At 61.8% G+C, this 20,708-nt stretch overlaps 2 protein-coding genes and 1 long non-coding RNA gene across 5 annotated transcripts; 1 reads left to right on the top strand and 2 right to left on the bottom strand.

Annotated features, from left to right (window-relative positions):
- Positions 1 to 4,894: 4,894 nt before the first annotated feature.
- On the top strand, positions 4,895 to 10,710 carry PHOSPHO1 (phosphoethanolamine/phosphocholine phosphatase 1). The gene is made up of 3 exons (XM_054295253.1): positions 4,895 to 4,947; positions 8,264 to 8,332; positions 9,867 to 10,710. The coding sequence occupies exons 2-3, from the start codon at positions 8,288 to 8,290 to the stop codon at positions 10,617 to 10,619; spliced, it is 798 nt and encodes a 265-aa protein (XP_054151228.1). The 5' UTR covers positions 4,895 to 4,947; positions 8,264 to 8,287; the 3' UTR covers positions 10,620 to 10,710.
- A 226-nt stretch (positions 10,711 to 10,936) lies between these two features.
- On the bottom strand, positions 10,937 to 11,917 carry LOC128950372 (uncharacterized). 3 transcript variants are annotated; one of them, XR_008484342.1, is made up of 4 exons: positions 11,530 to 11,917; positions 11,330 to 11,374; positions 11,151 to 11,229; positions 10,949 to 11,006 (listed from the first exon to the last, which is right to left on the bottom strand). It is a non-coding gene; the product is annotated as an uncharacterized LOC128950372 (long non-coding RNA). The 3 variants fall into 3 exon arrangements; XR_008484343.1 differs by having other exon boundaries at positions 10,937 to 11,041; positions 11,198 to 11,374; XR_008484344.1 differs by lacking the exon at positions 11,151 to 11,229 and having other exon boundaries at positions 10,937 to 11,041; positions 11,264 to 11,374.
- Positions 11,918 to 12,809: 892 nt separating this feature from the next.
- Positions 12,810 to 19,172, bottom strand: ABI3 (ABI family member 3). The gene is made up of 8 exons (XM_054295255.1): positions 19,056 to 19,172; positions 17,585 to 17,752; positions 16,806 to 16,982; positions 15,669 to 15,754; positions 14,404 to 14,499; positions 13,551 to 13,786; positions 13,303 to 13,417; positions 12,810 to 12,951 (listed from the first exon to the last, which is right to left on the bottom strand). The coding sequence occupies exons 1-8, from the start codon at positions 19,170 to 19,172 to the stop codon at positions 12,810 to 12,812; spliced, it is 1,137 nt and encodes a 378-aa protein (XP_054151230.1).
- Between the last annotated feature and the right edge of the window lie 1,536 nt (positions 19,173 to 20,708).

The following is a 20,708-nucleotide window of genomic DNA, read 5'->3' as shown; positions in this document are numbered from 1 at the left end:
AGAAAAAAAAACCCCAGAGGTCTCTGGAAAATTCACCCCAAAATCCTGTGGAAATTTCTGGATTTAATTTATTTTTTTAGGGCTTTTTTGGGGTTATTTTTGTTTGGGTTTTTTGAATTTTCTTTCCCTTTTCCCCGTTTTCTCTTCAGCTGTCGGGGTCAGATGTTCCTGCTGGATGCGGATCCAGGATTGGATGGACGGGAATTGGATTGGGAGGGGGATTCTGTCCTGAAAATTGGGGAAATTTGGGAATGGGAGGTTCAGGAAAAAAGGGAGATTTTGCCTGCGAATTGGGGAAATTTGGGAATGGGAGGTTCAGGAAAAAAGAGAGATTCTGTCCTGAAAATTGGGGAAATTTGGGAATGGGAGATCCGGGGAAAAAGGGAGATTCTGTCCTGCAAATTGGGGAAATTTGGGAATGGGAGATCCAGGGAAAAAGGGAAATTCTGTCCTGCAAATTGGGGAAATTTGGGAATGGGAGGTCTGGGACAGAGCGGGATCTGCCAGCAGGGGGAGGCGAAGGCTCCGATGAATCTCCGGATTTCGGGAATTCCTGGGATTCCTGAGGGGAATGCAGTGGGATCAGGGAATTCAGGAAATTTGGGAATTCCTATAGAGAGGAATGCAGTGGGATCAGGGAATTCGGGAATTTCTGGAATTCCTGAGAGAGGAATGCAGTGGGATCAGGGAATTCAGGAAATTTGGGAATTCCTGAGAGGGGAATGCCGTAAGATCAAGAAATTTGGGAATTCCTGGAAGGGGAATGCAGTGGGATCAGGGAATTCGGGAAATTTGGGAATTCCTATAAAGAGGAATGCAGTGGATCAAGGAATTCTGGAATTTCTGGAATTCCTGAGGGAGGAATGCAGTGGGATCAGGGAATTCAGGAAATTTGGGAATTTCTGGAGAGGGGAATGCAGTGGGATCAGGGAATTCAGGAAATTTGGGAATTTCTGGAGAGGGGAATGCAGTGGGATCAGGGACAGGGAATTTCCAGAATTCCCGCAATTCCTGCCCGTTTTTTTGGGACATTTTGGGATGGAGCTGTCCCACAGCCCCGGCTGTTCCCGGGCAGCTCCATCCCAGGAATCCAGGATGGTTTTTGGGGCCAGAATTGGGGATTTTGGGCAAACCCAGGTCCAGCGTGGGGAGCTGGAGCCGCTCCCATGGGAATTGCCCCATTCCGAGGGCTGGGGTCCCTCGGGACCCTCAGGTTGGGTTTTCTCCCCCTGGATCCAGGAATTCTCTCCCCCTGCCAGAGCAGGGCCCAGCAAACCCCGAATTCCTGGGAATTCCTAGGAAATTCTTGGGAATTTCTCCTTTTTGTGCCACTTTCCCACCCCGATCCCACCAAACCCGGGGTTCCCACAGGGAGCTCTGCCCTGCTCGTGGATTTTGGGATTCATTTTCGGCCAGGAAAGGCGGAACTCTCCCCCCAGGACAAAGCTGGGTTGGGTTTTCCATAACATCGGAAATTTCGGGGCCGTTTTGGGCCCAAACCCCTCGTTTTTGGCTGAGCCGAAAGCCCCTCCTGATGAAAGAAATGCCATTTTTTTTAAACCATTTCCTCCAGGATATTTAAATCCCGGAGGAATTTAAATATCCCCACCCCCACCCCCCCCGGCAGGAAAAAATTCCAATCCTGAATTCCCAAGGCTGAAATTCCCTGGAATTCTCTGCATTTCCCCTCCCGCGGTGCCGCAATTCCCTGCTCAGGATAATCCGGAATAATCCGATTTTTAAACGCTGAAAACCCCCAGAATGAGCGATCAATAATCTCTGTTCCAGGTTTTCCAAAGCCATTTTTCCCTCCTCAATAAATCCTCCAGCGTTCCAGGCCGCTCTTCCAAGGATTCCAGGATCTGGGATGGTTTTTTTTTTCCTTTTTTTCCTGCTCTTCAGCTCCGCTCTGTATCGGATCTTTCTGAGAATTTATGAACTTCCTTTCTGTGGAAGAAGATTAAAAATTCCAACCCCTCTTGCCGGTCTGTGAGATGCTGGGATCCTTGCCAAAGAATAAAAAATGCGGGAAAACGGGGAAAATTTGGTTTAAAGGGCAGGAAATTCGAGGCCGGGGTTTGTTGTGGTTTTTTAATCCTTCGATTTCCATTTTTGGAAATGGATTTAATTTCCAAAAATTTTAATTTAATTTCCAAAAATTAAATTCCATTTCATCCTTCCATTTTCCATTTTTGCTGCACACACGGAATTCCACAGGGATGGGAAACTCCAAGGGGTTTGTCCGGGTGTTCCCTCCCTTCTGCACCTGTCAATTCTGCTTTATTTTCTGCTTCATTTTGCTTTCTTCTCCTATTTTATTTTGCTGCTTTTTCCCCCGTTTTATTTTCCTTTTCCCCATTTTATTTTGCTTTCCCCATATTTTATTTTGCTTTATTTTCCCACTTTACTTTGCCTTATTGTCCCCGTTTATTTTTCTTTTTTTTTTTTTTTTTCCATTTATTTTGCTTTTTTCCCATTTTATTTTGCTGCTTTTCCCATTTTACTCCTCGGAGAAGCCCGGGATCGGCACCCCCAAAGCTGCACACTTTTCCTGGGAATTTCTTCCCTAGAATTTGGGATTTAACCCGAGAATTTGGGATTTAACCCAGAATTTGGGATTTAACCCGAGCCACGTTTTGGGGAGGCGGAGCCGGGAGAGGGCGGCGGAGCTGCCGCGATCCCAAAATCCGGGACAAACCTGGAGCCAGCGGGGCTGGGAACGGCTCCGGTTTCTGTCCCGGATGGGAACGGCTCCGGTTTCTGTCCCGGGATGGGAACGGCTCCGGTTTCTGTCCCGGGACTGGGAACGGCTCCGGTTTCTGTCCCGGGATGGGAACGGCTCCGGTTTCTGTCCCGGGACTGGGAACGGCTCCCGTGGGTGCCCGGATGGGTCTGGGATGGATCCAGGAAAATCCCGGGATGGGTCCGGGATGAGCCCGGGATGGGTCCGGGATGGATCGGGGGTAATCTCGGGGTGGTCCCGGATGGATCCGAGATAATCCCGGGAGGGGTCCGGGATGAGCCCGGGATGGGTCCGGGATGGGTCTGGGAGGGGTCCGGGATGGATCCGGAGTAATGCCAGGATGGGTCTGGGATGGATCCGGGATAATCCCGATATGGGTCCAGAATAATCCCGGGGTGGGTTCGGGGGGATCCCGGGATGGTTTTGCCCCGCTGGGTCCCGGTGGAAGCCGCAGGAGCCCCCGGGCAATTCCCCCCCCGCCCTTGGATTGTCCCGCTCGGAGCGGCCCCAGGGCGGGGAAATGTCCGGGGGGAGCCGGAGAGTGCCGGGCTGGGGAGGGGGAAAGGAATCCCGAAAGGAATTCCCGACAGCATTCCCTGCAATGTCTGCCTGGAAGGATTCCCCGACAGGATTCCCTAACAGGAATTCCCTAACACGATTCCCTGTCAGAATTCCCTAACAGAATTCCCTAAAAGAATTCCCTGACGGGATTCCCTGATTCCCTGACAGGATTCCCTGCAATGATTCCCTGAAAGAATTCCCTGACAGGATTCCCTGACTCCCTGACAGAATTCCCTAAAAGAATTCCCTCACAGAATTCCCTGACAGAATTCCCTGACTCCCTGACAGAATTCCCTAAAAGAATTCCCTCACAGAATTCCCTGACAGGATTCCCTGCAATGATTCCCTCACAGGATTGCCTGACAGAATTCCCGACAGGATCTTCTCACAGAATTCCCTGATTCCCTGACGGGATTCCCTGCAATGATTCCCTCACAGGATTCCCTGACAGAATTCCCGACAGGATCTTCTCACAGAATTCCCTGATTCCCTGACAGGATTCCCTGCAATGATTCCCTATCAGGATTCCCTGACAGGATTCCCTGACAGAATTCCCTGACAGGATTCCCTGCAATGATCTCCTCACAGCATTCCCCGATTCCCTGACAGGATTCCCTCATTCCCCGATGGAATTCCCTGACAGGATTCCCTACAGGATCTCCTCACAGCATTCCCCGATTCCCTGCAGGGATTCCCCGGCGTTGTCCGGAGGCGCCGCCGGGGCAGGATCGGCACCCCCGGCCCGGAGGGACCCGGGGCAGGTCCCGGGCTGGCCCCGAGCTCCGCTCTGCGACACAAATTCACCAAAAGCGGCAAAAATCCCGACTCTGGGGCTCGGGACAGCGCGGCACGGCCGCGGCTCCTCCCGGCCGCCGGAATCCCGGCCGCGCCTCCGCATTCCGGGACGCTTTTAATTAACAACCACCCGAAGCGCCGAGCGCTGCCCGCCGGGTTTGGCTGTCCCGGGCGGTCCCGGGCGGTCCCGGTGTCCCGAGGGCGCCGCCCCGGTATTTTTGGTGTTTTTTTGCTGTTTTTGGTGTTTTCGGTGTTTGTTTTATCTCGGCGGCTCCTGCGGCCCCCCGATAGCGCCGGGGCCCGGGCGGGGCAGCCCTGGCACCGCCACCCTGCAATTCCCGGCCCGGTCCCCGCAATTACCGGGGGGCCCCGCCCGTGCCCGCCGCTATTTTGGGGACAATTCGGGCGTTTTTCTCACTCGGCGCCGCGCTTGGTTTTGGGGACAGAACCTCCCTCCCCCCCAGACGGGCCGGGTTACACAAGCTCGGAGCGGGCCCGGGGGGGGCACCGCGGTTTTTGTCGCTTTTTCCCGATTTGGCAACTTTGGGCAGCTCCCCCCGCCCCTCGGAAAGGGGGCGCGGCCTGCGCTGGCCCCGCCCCTCAGCGGCGGGGAAGCTGTGCCGCCATTGGCCGCGCGGGCGATGACGTCGGCGCACTGCGGCGGCTCCGCGCGGCCTCGGTGGCGTCGCTTTAAAGGGGCCGCGCTCGCGGCAGCGCCGGCGGCGGCACCGGCCCCGAACCGGCCCCGGAGCGGCCCCGGAGCGGCCCCGAGCCCGGGCTGCCCCCGCGCCGTCCCCGCACTCTCCGGCACCGGGGCGGGCCGGGCGCTCCCGGCAGGTTCCGACCCGGTAAGGAGCGAGAGGCGGCACCGCGGCGGTACCGGGAGATGCCGGATCCGCAACGGCTGCTGCCGGTACCGGCGGGTGTCCCCCCGGCTGGACCCTGCCGGGATGAGATGGTGCCGGTACCGGGAGTCCCCACCCGGCAGAATCGTGCCGGGAGCCGAGAGGATGGTGCCGGTACCGGGGGGTGCCGGTAACGTTGGACCTGCCGGTACCGGGGCGGCTCCTGCCGGTACAGGGGGTCCTGTTTCGGTTGGACCCTGCCGTGACTGGGGCTGATGGTGCCGGTACCGGGGCGGTCCCCACCCGGTTGGACCCTGCCGGTACCGCTGCGGCTGCTGCCGGTACCGGGAGGTGCCACCGGGGCACGGAGCGGCCGCGATTCAGCCCCGCCGGTACCGGGAGGAGCCGCGGAGCTCGGGGAGGGGCCGTGCCGGTACCGGAGCCGCTGCCAGCCCGGTGGCACCGGGGATCCCCGGCGGGATCCGGGACCGGGGCTGGATCCCCCGAACCGCCGCGTTCGGGGCCGAACCGGGGCTGCGGTAACGCCGCAATTCCCGGCAGCAAAAACAAACCCGGTGAAGCCGGAGCAGCCCCGTTACCCGAGGTGACCCGGAGCCCGGGAATTCGGGGGGCACCCGGGGCTGGCGGGACCCGCACCGAGCGCTCCTTACCGGGAATTCCCGTTAATTGCCGTTAATTCCCGCATTTCCTGCTCTTTCGGGTTTAATTCCAGCGGCGGCGCGATCCTTTCCCGGTCCCGGTTCTCGCCCCGCTCGGCTTCCCGGGAATTCCGCCCCGGAGCTGGAGGCGGAGTTCGGTAAAAACGCGAACGTTCCGCGCACCAAAATTTGGGGTTAAAAACCTCCGGAGCGGGCACGGGCACAGAATTCTCCCGGTATCCCGGCGCGAACCGCACCGGGAAACGATCCCGGCATTTCCCGGCGCTTTCCCACCCGCAGCCCGAGCTCGGGGAGGTGAAACCTCGATCCCTGAGCCGTTTTCCCATTTCCCCGTTTGTTTCCCGTCCCTCCGGCTCCGCTTTTTTGGGGGAAACGCGGCTGATTCGCTTCCCAGGGGAGCCCCTTTAATCTGCGGGAAGGCGCTCGCGGCTGCCCCATCCCGCACCCAAATTCGGGATTTTCTCCCTCCGGAATTTCCCTTCCCGCACCAAAATCTGGGATCGGCTCCCTCCGGGAATTCCCTTCCCTTTGCTTCATCCCGCACCGAAATCTGGGGTTTTCTCCTGCCGGGATTTCCCTTTCCGCACCAAAATCTGGGATTTTCTCCTGCTGGGATTTCCTTTCCCTCTCCCCAATCCCGCACCAAAATTCGGGATTTTCTCCCGCCAGGATTTCCCTTCCCGCACCAAAATTCGGGATTTTCTCCCACCGGGATTTCTCTCCCTTCTGCCCCATCGCAGTTGGGAATTGCAGACCCCTGGCTGAGCTCTGCTTTGTTGGGGTGGGATTTCCTCGCCCGTATCCCGCGGATTTTGGGGTTTTTTGGGATGCTCGGAGCCCCCCCCCCCCCAGCCCTCAGAGGATTTCAATCCCGAAATAACCCACGGGAACTCAGTCCCCAAACAATCCTGGCTCCGGTTCTGGGGCCTGTTTTGATCCCATTTATCCTGAGTTTGGCACAGGTTTGGGGCCGGTTTTGGGGTGGTTTTGGGACAGTTTTGGGGCGGGTTTGGAGCCGGTTTTGGGGCAGGTTTGGGACGGGTTTGCGGCCGTTTTTGGGGCGAGTTTGGGGCCGGTTTTGGGGTGGTTTTGGGAAAGGTTTGGGGCTATTTTGGAGACAGCTTTGGCACTGTTTTGGGGACACATTTGGGGCTGGTTTTGGGCCGGGTTTGGGGCTGGTTTTGGGGCGGTTTTGGGACAGGTTTGGGACAGGTTTTGGGCCGGGTTTGGGACAGGTTTGGGGCGGTTTTGGGACAGGTTTGGGGCGGTTTTGGGACAGGTTTGGGGCTGGTTTTGGGACAGGTTTGAGGCTGGTTTTGGGCCGGGTTTGGGACAGGTTTGGGGCTGTTTTGGGACAGGTTTGGGGCTGATTTTGGGACACATTTGGCACTGTTTTGGGACAGGTTTGGGGCTGGTTTTGGGGCCGTTTTTGGGGGAGCAGCTCCTGCAGCCGCATCTGGAGATGCTCCGAGCTCCTGCCCCTGGAACTTTACCCAATCCCTCGGGCCCAGAGGTTTTTTTGGGGCAGTTTCACTCCCCGTGCCCACCCCAATGTCCCCAGTGTCCCCAGGGCTCTGTCCCTCCCTCCCAGCACCACAGACCCTCCCTGAGCCTTCATCCCCAATTATTTCCTCTCTGCTGGCCGTGACCAAGCAGTGACCAAAATTCCAGTTCCTCTTTCCTGTTCAATCCCATTTTTTTTTTTTTTTTGCCTTTGGAAGCCTCTCCCAGTCCGGCTGTGGTGGTTTTTTGGCTCCAGATCCTGCCTGTAAATAAACCCTGCAGTTCTGATGGGCTTTTTTTAGCACATAAACACGCAGCGTGCGGTTCCAGGCCTCACAAAAAAAGGGATTTTTCCACAATTTCCAGCCCGGGCTCCGTTTCCCTGTGCCAGGTGCCGCAGGGTTTCTATTGCAGCCGAGACACGGATGGAGTTTGTGCCCAAAATAGCCGGGAGCGGGCTGGGCTCCAGCGCAATGCCCACGAATCACCTTCCCCTGAGCCCCGCGATCCTCCCGGCCCGGCAATTCCCCGGTTTCCAGCCGCAAAGCGAATTTTGGGGAGGGTTCCCCTCGCCGGGGACCACCAGAGGTCGGCAGAATTCTGCTTTGGTTTCATTCCTGGAGAATTTCTGCGTTTAGGAATCACCCTGGGAGAAAATCCCTTTCCTTTCCTTTCCTTTCCTTTCCTTTCCTTTCCTTTCCTTTCCTTTCCTTTCCTTTCCTTTCCTTTCCTTTCCTTCCCTTCCCTTCCCTTCCCTTCCCTTCCCTTCCCTTTTCTGCCGTTTTTCTCTTCCCGATTTTTATTTTTATTTTTATTTTCATTTTTATTTTTATTTTCATTTTTATTTTTATTTTCATTTTTATTTTCATTTTTATTTTTATTTTTTATTTCCCTGCCGTTCCCTCGCTGCCCTCAGGGGTAATCAGGAGTTCTCAGAGGTTTTTACGCTCCCCTCGTTCCCCCAGCCTGGAGCAGAAGCTCCGGGGCTCGGGGATACCCCGGGAATTGCCCGGGATTGGTGGAATTCCCTGCGAGTGACGGAATTCCCTGGGATTGACGGAATTTCCCGGGATTGACGGAATTGCCCGGGATTGACGGAATTTCCGGGGGTTGACGGATTTCCCTCTTTCCCGCAGCCCTGGGCCCGGGATGGTGCCAGCATGAGGAGGTGCTGCCAGGCCGTGGGGCTGCCATGCCTGTTTAAGGTCAGTGCCGCCGTGCCCGGGCCACCGCTGCCACCTCGGGGGCTCCCCAAATTCCACAATTCCGGAATTCCAGCCTGGAGCGGCCGGGAAGGGCTGAGGGGGGCGGGGGGGGTGCCAGGCCGGGCTGGTTTGAGGTTCATGGAAAGCCCTGAGCCGGAAGGGGGCCCCAGGATGGCCCAGCCCTGCTGGACACCCCAAAATCCACCCCGGGCACCCCTTGGGAACAGGAACATTCCCCGGCTTGTGCCACCCTCTGGGGGAGGAATGGTCCCTAAAATCCCGCCTGGACCCCCTGGGCTGTCACCCCTGTCCCAGAGGTGGCACAGGACCAGGCTGGGCTGTCCCTCTGTCCCCCCTGTCCCTCTGTCCCAGCCCAGGTGTGCCCAGGTGTCCCCCCGTGTCCCAGAGGTGGCACAGGAGGACCGGGCTGTGCTGTCCCCGCCAGGTGTCCCCTCTGTCCCCCCCTGTCCCAGCCCGGGTGTCCCCGGCTGATCCCGGAGCTTTTCCCAGGCCGGAATTGGCAGATCCGGGCGCGCTGTCCCCGCCCGGCACAGTGACCGCGGTGCCCCCGGGCCCGGATTAGCCCCGGGCCGATCCCGTTATGGGCGGGATGAGGCCTCGGGGCCGGGCTGGCACGGGATTAACCCGGGCCGGCCCGGGCTCGGGTGGGGCCAGCGGGGTTTGTCCTGCCTGGCAGGGACTGGGAACGGACGGTGACAACAAGAGCCAGTGACAGCGGGGTCTGTCTGTCCCGCACCCCAATGGCACCGGGGTCTGTCTGTCTGTCCGTCCCACATGCCAATAACACCACTGTCTGTCTGTCTGTCTGTCTGTCCCACACCCTAATGACACTGGATTCTGTCCATCCCACCCCACAATGACATGGCTGTGTCTGTCCGTCCCACACCCCAATGACACCGCTGTCCATCTGTCTGTCCCACACCCCAATGACACTGGATTCTGTCCATCCCACCCCCTAATAACACCGCTGTCTGTCTGTCTGTCCCACACCCCAATGACACTGGATTCTGTCCATCCCACCCCCTAATAACACCGCTGTCTGTCTGTCTGTCCCACACCCCAATGACACTGGATTCTGTCCATCCCACCCCCTAATAACACCGCTGTCTGTCTGTCTGTCCCACACCCCAGTAACACCTGGGTCTGTCTGTCTGTCTGTCCATCCCACACCCCAATGATACCGGGGTCTCTCTGTCCATCCCACTCCCCAATAACACCACTGTCCGTCTGTCTGTCCCACACCCCAATGACACTGGATTCTGTCCATCCCACACCCCACTTACACCGCTGTCTGTCTGTCTGTCTGTCCATCCCACTCCCCAACGACACCAGTGTCTGTCTGTCCATCCCACTCCCCAACGACACCGCTGTCTCTCTATCCCACACCCCACTGACACCACTGTCCGTCTGTCCGTCCCACACCCCAATGACACGGCTGTCTGTCTGTCTGTCTGTCTGTCTGTCCCTGCCACCCCCCACTGACCCCGCTGTCCGTCTGTCCGTCCCCGCGCAGGGCGCGGGCACGGCCGGCCCGCGCGCGCCGCGTTTCCTGCTGGTGTTTGACTTCGACGAGACCATCGTGGACGAGAACAGCGACGACTCGGTGGTGCGGGGCCGGGCGCTGCCGGAGCGGCTGCGGCAGAGCCCCGCGGCCGGCGGCTACAACGAGCACATGCGGCGCGTGCTGGCCTTCCTGGGCGAGCAGGGCGTGCGCCCCGCCGAGCTGCGCGCCGCCTACGAGCGCATCCCGCTGGCGCCGGGCGTGGCCGAGCTCTTCCAGCTGCTCTCCAAGCACCAGGAGCTCTTCGAGATCGTGCTCATCTCCGACGCCAACACCTTCGGCGTCGAGGCCAAGCTGCGCGCGGCCGGCGCCCGCTCGCTCTTCCGCAAGGTCTTCAGCAACCCGGCCGGCCCGGACCGGCGCGGCGTGCTCACGCTGGGGCCCTACCACAGCCACAAGTGCCTGCGCTGCCCGGCCAACATGTGCAAGGCCAAGATCCTGGCCGAGTACCTGGCCGAGCGGGCGCGCGAGGACGTCGAGTTCCAGCGCGTGCTCTACGTGGGCGACGGCGCCAACGACTTCTGCCCGGCCGCGACACTGACGGCGGCGGACGTGGCGTTCCCCAGGAAGGGCTACCCCATGCACAGGCTGATCCAGGAGAGCCAGGAGAAGCAGCCGGGCGCGTTCCAGGCCGCCGTGGTGCCCTGGGAGTCGGCGGTGGAGGTGGCGCGGTACCTGCAGGAGCTGCTGCGCAAGAAGTGCTGAGCGAGGGGGGCGGCTCCGGGCCCGGCTCCGTCCCTGGGGTGCTCCTCTGCCTTTGCCGGGATGTTCTCCCGCCTTTCCCAACTCCATTCCCGGGATGTTCCTCTGCCCTTCCCGGCTCCAGGCCTGGCTCCGTTCCCGGGATGTTCTCCCGCCTTTCCCGGCCCTATTCCCGGCCAGTGAAGCACTTTCTGCCGGCCCTGGCCCTGCCCGGCCCCTGCGTCCTTTGCCCACCTGACGGGGATTTCTGGTGCAGTTTTGCTTCCTCCCCCTTTGGACCTCGAAAGAGAATTCCTAAATTGCAGCAGCCGGGATCCCCGCGGGCTGGGCACGTCCCCGGTCCTGCCATGCTGCCCTGGCCGTGGGCTCTGATCCCACTGGGAATTCCGGCTGGGAAATCCCTGCTCGCTGGGCTCCTGATCCCACTGGGAATTCTGGATGGGAAATCGCTGCTTGCTGGGCTCCTGATCCCACTGGGAATTCTGGATGGGAAATCGCTGCTTGCTGGGCTCCTGATCCCACTGGGAATTCCACCTGGGAAATCCCTGCTCCCTGGGCTCCTCTCCTGCTCCTGATCCCACTGGGAATTCCATCTGGGAAATCCCTGATCCCACTGGGAATTCTGGCTGGGAAATCCCTGATCCCACTGGGAATTCCATCTGGGAAATCCCTGATCCCACTGGGAATTCTGGCTGGGAAATCCCTGATCCCACTGGGAATTCCACCTGGGAAATCCCTGATCCCACTGGGAATTCTGGCTGGGAAATCCCTGATCCCACTGGGAATTCCATCTGGGAAATCCCTGATACCACTGGGAATTCTGGCTGGGAAATCCCTGCTCCCTGTGCTCCTGATCCCATTGGGAATGGGAAATCCCTGCTCCCTGTGCTCCTGATCCCACTGGGAATTCCACCTGGGAAATCCCTGATCCCGCGGGGCCCCTCCTGCCCCAGGGAGGGTCAATCCCCCTGACCTGGGCACCCCCGAGGTGCCCCAATCCCCCCGGGGTCACTTCTGGCGCCGGGTCCCCAGAGGCCAAACCCCCCCCCCCCCTCCCCACCGCAGTGTTAATTAATTAATTAATTCCCCCTTCTAATTGCACTCTGCGGGGCCACCTCCAGGGGTTGGCTCCTCCTGGATCTATCCCGGGTTTATCCCGGGTTTATCCACAGCCTTACCGGCCCCCCGAGGGCGGCCCTGGCTCCCCCCGAGCCCGGCAGGAATCGACCAAAGCAGCCCCGAGTTTGTCCCTCCTCCCTCGGACTGTGCGGAACTCAAAGCCATGGAATTAAAGACGCGAATCCGTGTGAGACGGACAGGGCTCTGTATTGCGGACAGACAGACAGACAGACAGACAGACAGACAGACAGGAGCCTGGCTGGGACACAGCTCTGAGCTGCACCGAGGGGGCTCCTGCCCTGGATCCTGCCCTGGATCCTGCTCTGGATCCTGATCCTCGGGCCCTGGAGATTGGGGGATGGCGCTGGAGCAGCAGGGTGGGCAGGAGATGGACAGGGCATGGGCAGGGCATGGGCAGGGGATGGGCAGGGGATGGACAAGGGTGGAATTTTGGAGCTGGAGCATCCCTGGAGCAGCAGGGTGGGGTTGGGGGATGAGCAGAGGATGGACAGGGGATGCTTTGGGGTGGGGTTTTGGGGCTGGAGCATCCCTGGAGCGCACGGGGACAGCGAGCTCTGCTCCACGCCCAGAGTTCTGTTCTGGGTTGGCATCCAGGACTGGGATCCAGAGCGGGGATCCAGGGCTGGGATCCAGGGCTGGGATCCAGCACAGGGATCCAGCACAGGGATCCAGGGCTGGGATCCAGAGCGGGGATCCAGGGCTGGGATCCAGCACAGGGATCCAGGGCTGGGATCCAGGGCTGGGATCCAGGGCTGGGATCCAGCACAGGGATCCAGCACAGGGATCCAGGGCTGGGATCCAGAGCGGGGATCCAGGGCTGGGATCCAGCACAGGGATCCAGCACAGGGATCCAGGGCTGGGATCCAGGGCTGGGATCCAGGGCTGGGATCCAGCACAGGGATCCAGGGCTAGGATCCAGGGCTGGGATCTAGCACAGGGATCCAGCACAGGGATCCAGGGCTGGGATCCAGCACAGGGATCCAGGTTTGGGATCCAGGGCTGGGATCCAGCACAGGGATCCAGCACAGGGATCCAGCACAGCTGCCCCCAGGATCAGCTCCCTCCCTGCTGCGTTCCCAGCTCGGTGTCCTCGGTGTCCTCCTGCCGCGGGTCGGGGAGCGGGGACATCACTGTGGGACGGGGACACGGACATGGAGCCACATCTGGGGACAGGGACACGGACATGGAGCCACCTCTGTGGGATGGGGACACACACACATGGAGCCACATCTGGGGACGGGGACAGGGGCGGCTGTGGCCCCGCTGGGCATGGCAGGGGCTGGGCCAGGGGACCCAGGGGGTTTGGGACCCTCTGTGTCTTTCTCCAGGGGTTTGGGACCCTCTGTACCCCTCTTCAAGGATTTGGGACCCTCTATAAGGGTTTTGGGACCCCTGTGCCCCTCCCCAGGGGTTTAGGACCCTCTGTAGCCCTCTCCAGGGATTTCGGACCCTCTGTACTTTTCTACAGGGGTTTGGGACCCTCTGTGAGGTGTTTTGGGACCCCCTGTACCCCTCTCCAAGGATTTAGGACCCCTGTACCTCCTACGGGTAGCTCTGCGGGGCCCACGGGGGCTCCTCTGCGTCCGGTGGCGGTGGCAGGGCCAGGTCCCCAAGGTCAGGCTCAGCCGGGGGCGGCGGCGGCAGCTCGAGGTCATCGGGGGCTGCGAAACCCCAAAAGGGGCGAGGGGGCTCAGGGGGGGTGGGGGGTGAGGGATGGAGGGGCTCGGGAGGGGCGGGCACGGGGCACACGCTGCCCCCCGTGCCCCCGTCACCCCCCGGGCACCGGGCACTCACCTGGGGGCGGGAGCTCCGCCGGGGGCACGGCCAGGTGCGCAGGGGGAGGGGGCAGCAGGTGCCCGGGGAGGGGCGGCGGAGGGGGGATGGCAGCGCCAGGCGGGGGTGGCACCACAGGAGGGGACGGTGCCATCGGGGGTGGCACCACAGGAGGGGACGGTGCCATCGGGGGTGGCCCTGGCAGCGGTGGCGGGGCAGGAATTCCGTCCCCAGGAGCTGCCGGGGTCCCGCTGGAGCTGCGGGGAAGGAGCAGCAGGGTCAGGGGGGGGGGGGTCCCTGTGCGTGTCCCCACCTTGAGCACGGACAGTGACCCGTGCCAGGACAAGGTGGCACCGTGTGGCATCTGCAGCTGGGCAAACCCTTCCCCACCCCCTGCCCCATTTCCCGTCATTCCCATAATTTCTATAATTCCCACAGTTTCCCGTCGTAATTTCCCATCATTTCCCATTATTTCCCATAAATTCCCATTATTTCTCATCATCATTTCCCATAATTCCATAATTTCTCATCGTAATTTCCCATAATTTCCTATCATTCCCATAATTTCCCATCGTTCCTATAATTTCCCATCATAATTTCCCATAATTTCTCATCACAATTTCCCATTATTTCCCATCATTTCCCATTGTTCCTATAATTCCCATAATTTCTCATCACAGTTTCCCATTATTTCCCATTATTTCCCATCATCATTTCCCACCGTTCTCCCTCTCCCTAAAGGACACCCTTGCCCTGCCCACGAGCCCTGCCAGGGCAGCAAATCCCCCAAACCCCGTTTTTCCCCAAAACCCCGTTTTTCCCCAAAACCCCCATTTTTCCCCCCAAACCCCGAGCGCAGGAGCCGTCCCGGTACCTGGGGGGCAGCGGGGAGGAGCCGCAGGAGCCGCTCGGGAGCTTCCCCACAGGAACCACGGGCGGCTGCACCGGCTCGGGGACACGGCCGCTCCTCCTGAGGGGATCGGTGGGGTCAGTGGGGTCAGTGGGGTCAGTGGGGTCAATGGGATCAGTGGGGTCAGTGGGGTCAGTGGGGTCAGTGGGTTGGGATCAATGGGATCATTGGGATCAATGGGATTGATGGGATGGGATCAATAGGATCAGTGGGATGAGATCAGTGGGATCATTGGGATCAATGGGTTGGGATCAATGGGATCAATGAGATTGATGCGATGGGATCAATGGGATGCATGGGATCAATGGAATGGGATGGGATGGGATGGGATGGGATCAGTGGGATAGAATCAATGGGATCCATGGGATTGATGGGATCAATGGGATCAGTGGGATCAATGGGATTGATGGGATGGGATCAATGGGATCAGTGGGATCAATGGGCTCAATGAGATTGATGCGATGGGATCAATGGGATGCATGGGATCAATGGAATGGGGTGGGGTGGAACGGAAAGGGATGGGATGGGATCAGTGGGATAGAATCAATGGGATCCATGGGATTGATGGGATCAATGGGATCAGTGGGATCAATGGGATTGATGGGATGGGATCAATAGGATCAGTGGGATGGGATCAGTGGGATCAATGGGCTCAATGAGATTGATGCGATGGGATCAATGGGATGCATGGGATCAATGGAATGGGGTGGGATGGAATGGAAAGGGATGGGATGGGATCAGTGGGATAGAATCAATGGGATCCACGGGATTGATGGGATCAGTGGGATCAATGGGATCATGGGGATCCATGGGATCAATGGGATCCATGGGATTGATGGGATGGGATCAATGGGACCCATGGGATCAATAGGATGGGATCAGTGGGATGGGATGGGACAGGACGGGTTGGGATCAGTGGGATGGGGTCAATGGGATGGGATCAGTGGGATAGGATCAATGGGATCAGCGAGATCCATAGGATCAATGGGTTGGGATCAGTGGGTTGGAATGGGATCAGTGGGATGGGATGGGATCAATGGGATGGGTTGGGATCAGTGGGGTGGGTTGGGATTGATGGGATGAGATCAATGGGATGGGATCAGTGGAATCCATGGGATCACGGGGATCGATGGGATGGGATGGGATGGGATGGGATGGGATGGGATGGGATGGGATGGGATCCACGCCACATGCCACCGCCCCTCGGTGACCCAGCAGTCCCGTCTCACCCCAGCGTCCCCGCAGCCTGGGCCGAGGAGGATTTGGTGCTTTTGCGAGCCAGGGTGCCGGTGCGGGACAGCTGCGTGCTGGTGTCCTGCAGCACGGGACACGGGGACACACGGGGACACACGGGGACACACAGACACGGGGACAGACGGGCACGGGGACACATGGACACGGGGATACATGGACATGGGGACACACGGGGACACACAGACACATGGACACAGGGACACGGGGACACACGGGGACATGGGGACACACAGACACATGTGGGTGCCATCCCTGCCCAAGCAAGAGCCACCGGGGCGGCCCCGAGGCAGCAGCGGCACCGTGGGAACCGCGGCAGCGCCTCCCCCGAGGCCTCCGTGGGGTTTCCGGTGTGGGGGAGGATCCGTGGGGCTCAGAGGAAACTGAACCCTCCTGTGGGGGATTTCTGCAGTGGGGGAGGATCCGTGGGGCTCAGAGCCCTCTGAACCCTATTGTGGGCGCCTCTCAGGGCTGGGAAAGGCTCCACGGGGCTCTGGGGTTCCCAAACCCCTCCTGTGGGGATTTCTGCAGTGGGGCAGGATCCGTGGGGCTCCCAAACCCCTCCTGTGGGGGATTTCTGCAGTGGGGCAGGATCCATGGGGCTCCCAAACCCCTCCTGTGGGGGATTTCTGCAATGGGGCAGGATCCGTGGGGCTCCCAAACCCCTCCTGTGGGGGATTTCTGCAGTGGGGCAGGATCCGTGGGGCTCCCAAACCCCTCCTGTGGGGATTTCTGCAGTGGGGCAGGATCCGTGGGGCTCCCAAACCCCTCCTGTGGGGATTTCTGCAGTGGGGCAGGATCCGTGGGGCTCCCAAACCCCTCCTGTGGGGGGTTTCTGCAATGGGGCAGGATCCGTGGGGCTCCCAAACCCCTCCTGTGGGGGGTTTCTGAGGTAGGGAAGGATCTCTGGGGTTCTGAGGCTCCCAAGCCCCTCCCGTGGGGTTCCCAGAGCTGGCAAAGCCTCCGTGGGGTGCGAGGCCCCCAAAGCTGAGCAGGCACGGACAGACCCCAGTTCTCCATGGAGGAGGGGTCAGAGCCACCCGTGCCCCCCTCAGGGGACACTTGGGGACACTGGGGACACCAGGGACCGATGAATGCCACCCGAGGGCCCCCACCTTGACGCCGTGGCCCACGCCGTCCAGCACGCTGAAGTTGAGGGGTCTCCGGTAGTAGGGCTCCAGCACGGGGGGCTCCGGGGGGGGCAGAACCTTCTGGAAGCTCAGGCACCTCCTGGTGACGGTCAGGGCGCCGATCTCGCGCCGCGACACCTTCTCCTTGTGGATGTCCACGCTCTGCCGAGGTGACACTGTCCCCAAAGTGCCACCCCGGGCTCGGCTCCCCCCCCCCCCCCCGGGTGCCACAGGGCCCTGCAGCAGTGTCCCCAAGCCCCAGGACCCCACAGGACCCCTCAGCAGTGTCCCCAATGTTGGGGTGCCCACAGGGCCCTGCAGCAGTGTCCCCAAGCTCTCTGTCCCCAAACTCCAGGACCCCACAGGACCCCTCAGCAGTGTCCCCAAGCCCTTGGCGACCACAGGACCCCTCAGCAGTGTCCCCAAGTCCCAGGTGCCACAGGACCCCTCAGCAGTGTCCCCAAGTCCCAGGTGCCACAGGACCCCTCAGCAGTGTCCCCAATGTTGGGGTGCCCACAGGGCCCTGCAGCAGTGTCCCCAAGCTCAGAGTGCCCACAGGGCCCTGCAGCAGTGTGCCCAAGCTCAGGGTGGCCACTGCGAGATTTGGGGACACTTTGGGCTGGGCAGGTGTGACAGGGAAATGCCCCCGAGGCCATTCCTGGGGCTGGCTCTGCACTCCCAGTGCTCGGGGGGGTCTCCAGCCCCTCGGAGCCGCTCACAGCCCCTGTCCCCGTCCCCCCCCCCCCCGGTCCCCTCGGTCCCACCTGTGCCACGCAGGTGACATCGGCCTCCAGCTGGCGCAGCTGGGCCGCCTGCAGGTCCATGAGGCGCAGGAAGGCGCGGGCCAGGCTGCTGACCTGGTAGGTGACACTGGCCAGGGACTGCGTGCTCAGCGCCATCGTCTCCTGCAGCGCCCGCCGCTTGTCGCCGGCCTGCGGGGACACAGCCCGGGGCCGTGGGACGAGAAATCATTGCCCGAACCCCCGAGGGGTTTCCTTCTGCTTTCCGAATGCCTCAACTTCCCCCGGGGCCCGGCGGTGGCGGTGCGGGGATTGCCCGGGATCGCACCGGGAATGAGGGCCCGGGATTGCACCGGGAATGAGGGGCCGGGATCGCACCGGGAATGAGGGCCCGGGATCCCGCCGGGAATGAGGGCCCGGGATTGCACCGGGAATGAGGCCCAGGATTCCTCTGGGAATGAGGGCCCGGGATCCTGCCGGGAATGCGGACCCGGGGGCTCCGGGGGTCACCGAGTGCCCGGCTCAGCCTCGGGACAGCCGTGGGGAGGGGACAGCCAGAGAGAGGGGCTGCGTGTGGCACGGCCGGGGTGGCAGCGGCAGTGCCGGGGCTCTGAGCCGTGCTGAGCCGTGCTGAGCCGTGCCGGGGCTCTGAACCGTGCCAGGGTTTGCTCTCAGCTGTGCCGGGGCTCAGCTCCCGAAATAGCTCCGCTCATTTCCCCTCGGTTCTGCCCCGCCGGCTCCGGGCCCCGCGATGGCGGAGCCGCCTCGGGGCCGGCAGGAGCCACGGCCCGGCCCCGGTGGGCACACGGGGAGCCCTGCCCGGCTGGGAGGGACAAAATGGGCATTTTCCTCCTGATTCCATCCCCTAAAATCCTGTTCCGGTGCTCGGTGAGCCAGGCAGGGTGAGGAGGATGAGGAGGATGAGGAGGATGAGGAGGAGGACAAGGAGGATGGGGATGGGGATGGGGATGGGGATGGGGATGGGGAGGAGGAGGACAAGGAGGACAAGGAGGATGGGGATGAGGAGGATGAGGAGGACAAGGCGGATGGGGATGGGGACGAGGAGGAGGATGAGGAGGACGAGGAGAAGGAGGATGAGGAGGATGAGGAGGACAAGGGGGATGGGGATGGGGATGAGGATGGGAAGGATGAGGATGAGAATGGGGATGGGGTGAGGATGAGGATGAGGACACCAGCACAGCTTCACACTCGCCCCGCACGCACAGGCCCCGCCAGGTGCCACCTCCCGGCCCCTGTGACCCTCACCTGTCCCCAGCCCCCTCCCAAGGCTTCCCCAGCGATACCAACCCCCCAGAGAGCCCCCCCTGCACCCCAAAGCCCCCGGGAGTTCCCGGGGGGGGCACAGGAGCAGCCGGGGCACCCAGCGGAGAGCGGCGGGACCGGAGCCAGGGGATGCTCGGGGCAGCCGGGCCCGCTCCAGCATCGCCCCCGGCCCGGCTCAGCCCAGCCCGGCTCAGCCCGGCTCGGCCCTCACCTGCAGGTAGTTGCTGTGGCAGTACTCGGCCACCCTGAGCAGGTTCCCGTGCTGCTCCCGCAGCCGCTCCCGGCCCGCGGGGATCTCGCTCAGCCGCAGCCGCTCCAGCTCCGACATCGCCCCGGCCCCGGCCCAGCTCCGGTCCCAGCCCCGGCCCCAGCCCCGGCCCGGCCCCACTTCCTCCCGGGCGCGATTTGAAGGCGCTGCCGGTGCTGACGCAGGGCCCGCGGGCGCCGCCGTGTCCCCGTTCCCCCCCGGGACACCCCGCCCTGCCCGGGACACGCGGGGAGCGGCGGGGAGGGCAGCGGGGAGGATGGGAAGGGTGGGAGGCACGGGAACCGGCAGGCAGCGCCGGCAGGGAGCCCACACCTAAAGGATCCCGACCCCAAAAGGATGCAGACCCCAAAAGGATCCCGACCCCAAAAGGATGCAGACCCCAAAAGGATGCAGACCCCAAAAGGATCCCGACCCCAAAGGGACCCTGACCCCAAAGGATCCAGACTCTGAAAGGATCCAGACTCCAGGAAGATGCAGATCCCAGAACGATGCAGACCCAAAAATGATCCCGACCCCAGAAGGATCCCGAGCCCAGAAGGATCCTGACCCTAAAACCATCCTGACCCCAGAGGATCCAGACCCCAAAGGGATCTTTACCCCAGAAGGATCCCAACCCCAGAAGGATCCCGATTCCACAAGGATGCGGACCCCAGAGGCATCCAGACCCCAAAAGGATGTAGATCCCAAAAGGATCCAGAGCCTGAAAGGATCCAGACCCCAGAAGGACCTCGACCCTACAATCACCCTGACCCCCATCTGTGCCACCGGTGAGCCCCGGTGAGCCCCGTTGTGCCCCGGTGAGCCCGGTGAGCCCCGTTGTGCCCCGGTGAGCCCCGTTGTGCTCCGGTGAGCCCGGTGAGCCCCGGTGAGCCCCGTTGTGCCCCGGTGAGCCCCAGTGAGCCCCGGTGAGCCCCGTTGTGCCCCGGTGAGCCCGGTGAGCCCGGTGAGCCCCGGTGAGCCCCGTTGTGCCCCGGTGAGCCCCGGGTGCCCGGTGAGCCCCGGTGAGCCCGGTGAGCCCGGTGAGCCCCGTTGTGCCCCGGTGAGCCCCGGTGAGCCCGGTGAGCCCGGTGAGCCCCGGTGAGCCTGGTGAGCCCCGCGGTGCCCGTTGTGCCCCGGTGAGCCCCGGTGAGCCCGGTGAGCCCCGGTGAGCCCCGGGTGCCCGGTGAGCCCCGGTGAGCCCGGTGAGCCCGGTGAGCCCCGTTGTGCCCCGGTGAGCCCCGGTGAGCCCCTGTCAGGGCACAGCGCGTCCTTGGCCCGGCGCGTTCCCATCCCCGCAGGAAATTGGCGCTCGGGAAGCCCCGGCGGCCCCGGCTCCGCTCCCGCCCCGCCCCAGGCGCTGCCCCGGCGCCTCCCGGGCCCCGGCCCGGCCCCGGCCCGGCCCTTCCTGAGCCCGGCCCGGGGGAAGCGATGGATTTCCTGCGATCCCGCTCCGAGCGGCACCGGCACCGGCGGCTCCCGGACCGACCCCGAACAAACCGGGGGGAACCGCCGGGACCCCCGGGGTCAGTGCGGGGGTTAATGCCGGGGTCATTCCCGGGGTCAGCCCTGGGGTCATTCCCGGGGTCATTCCCGGGGTCATTCCCAGTGGTCACTCCA

Source organism: Melozone crissalis, unplaced genomic scaffold (assembly GCF_028551555.1).
Source record: "Melozone crissalis strain CALT ecotype California unplaced genomic scaffold, PUWL_Pcris_2 ptg000559l_1, whole genome shotgun sequence".
Classification (NCBI taxonomy): domain Eukaryota; kingdom Metazoa; phylum Chordata; class Aves; order Passeriformes; family Passerellidae; genus Melozone; species Melozone crissalis.
The sequence above is the reverse complement of the archived record's forward strand: the minus strand, read 5'-3'. Positions and strand labels throughout refer to the sequence as shown.

Coding starts and splice junctions, on each gene's coding strand:
- PHOSPHO1 (XM_054295253.1), top strand. CDS start 8,288: ATGAGGAGGTGCTGCCAGGCCGTGGGGCTGCCATGCCTGTTTAAG. Junction 8,333..9,866: donor GGCTGCCATGCCTGTTTAAG/GTCAGTGCCGCC, acceptor GTCCCCGCGCAG/GGCGCGGGCACGGCCGGCCC.
- ABI3 (XM_054295255.1), bottom strand. CDS start 19,172: ATGTCGGAGCTGGAGCGGCTGCGGCTGAGCGAGATCCCCGCGGGCCGG. Junction 15,755..16,805: donor GCGTGGGCCACGGCGTCAAG/GTGGGGGCCCTC, acceptor CCCGTGCTGCAG/GACACCAGCACGCAGCTGTC. Junction 13,787..14,403: donor TCCTCCCCGCTGCCCCCCAG/GTACCGGGACGG, acceptor CCTTCCCCGCAG/CTCCAGCGGGACCCCGGCAG.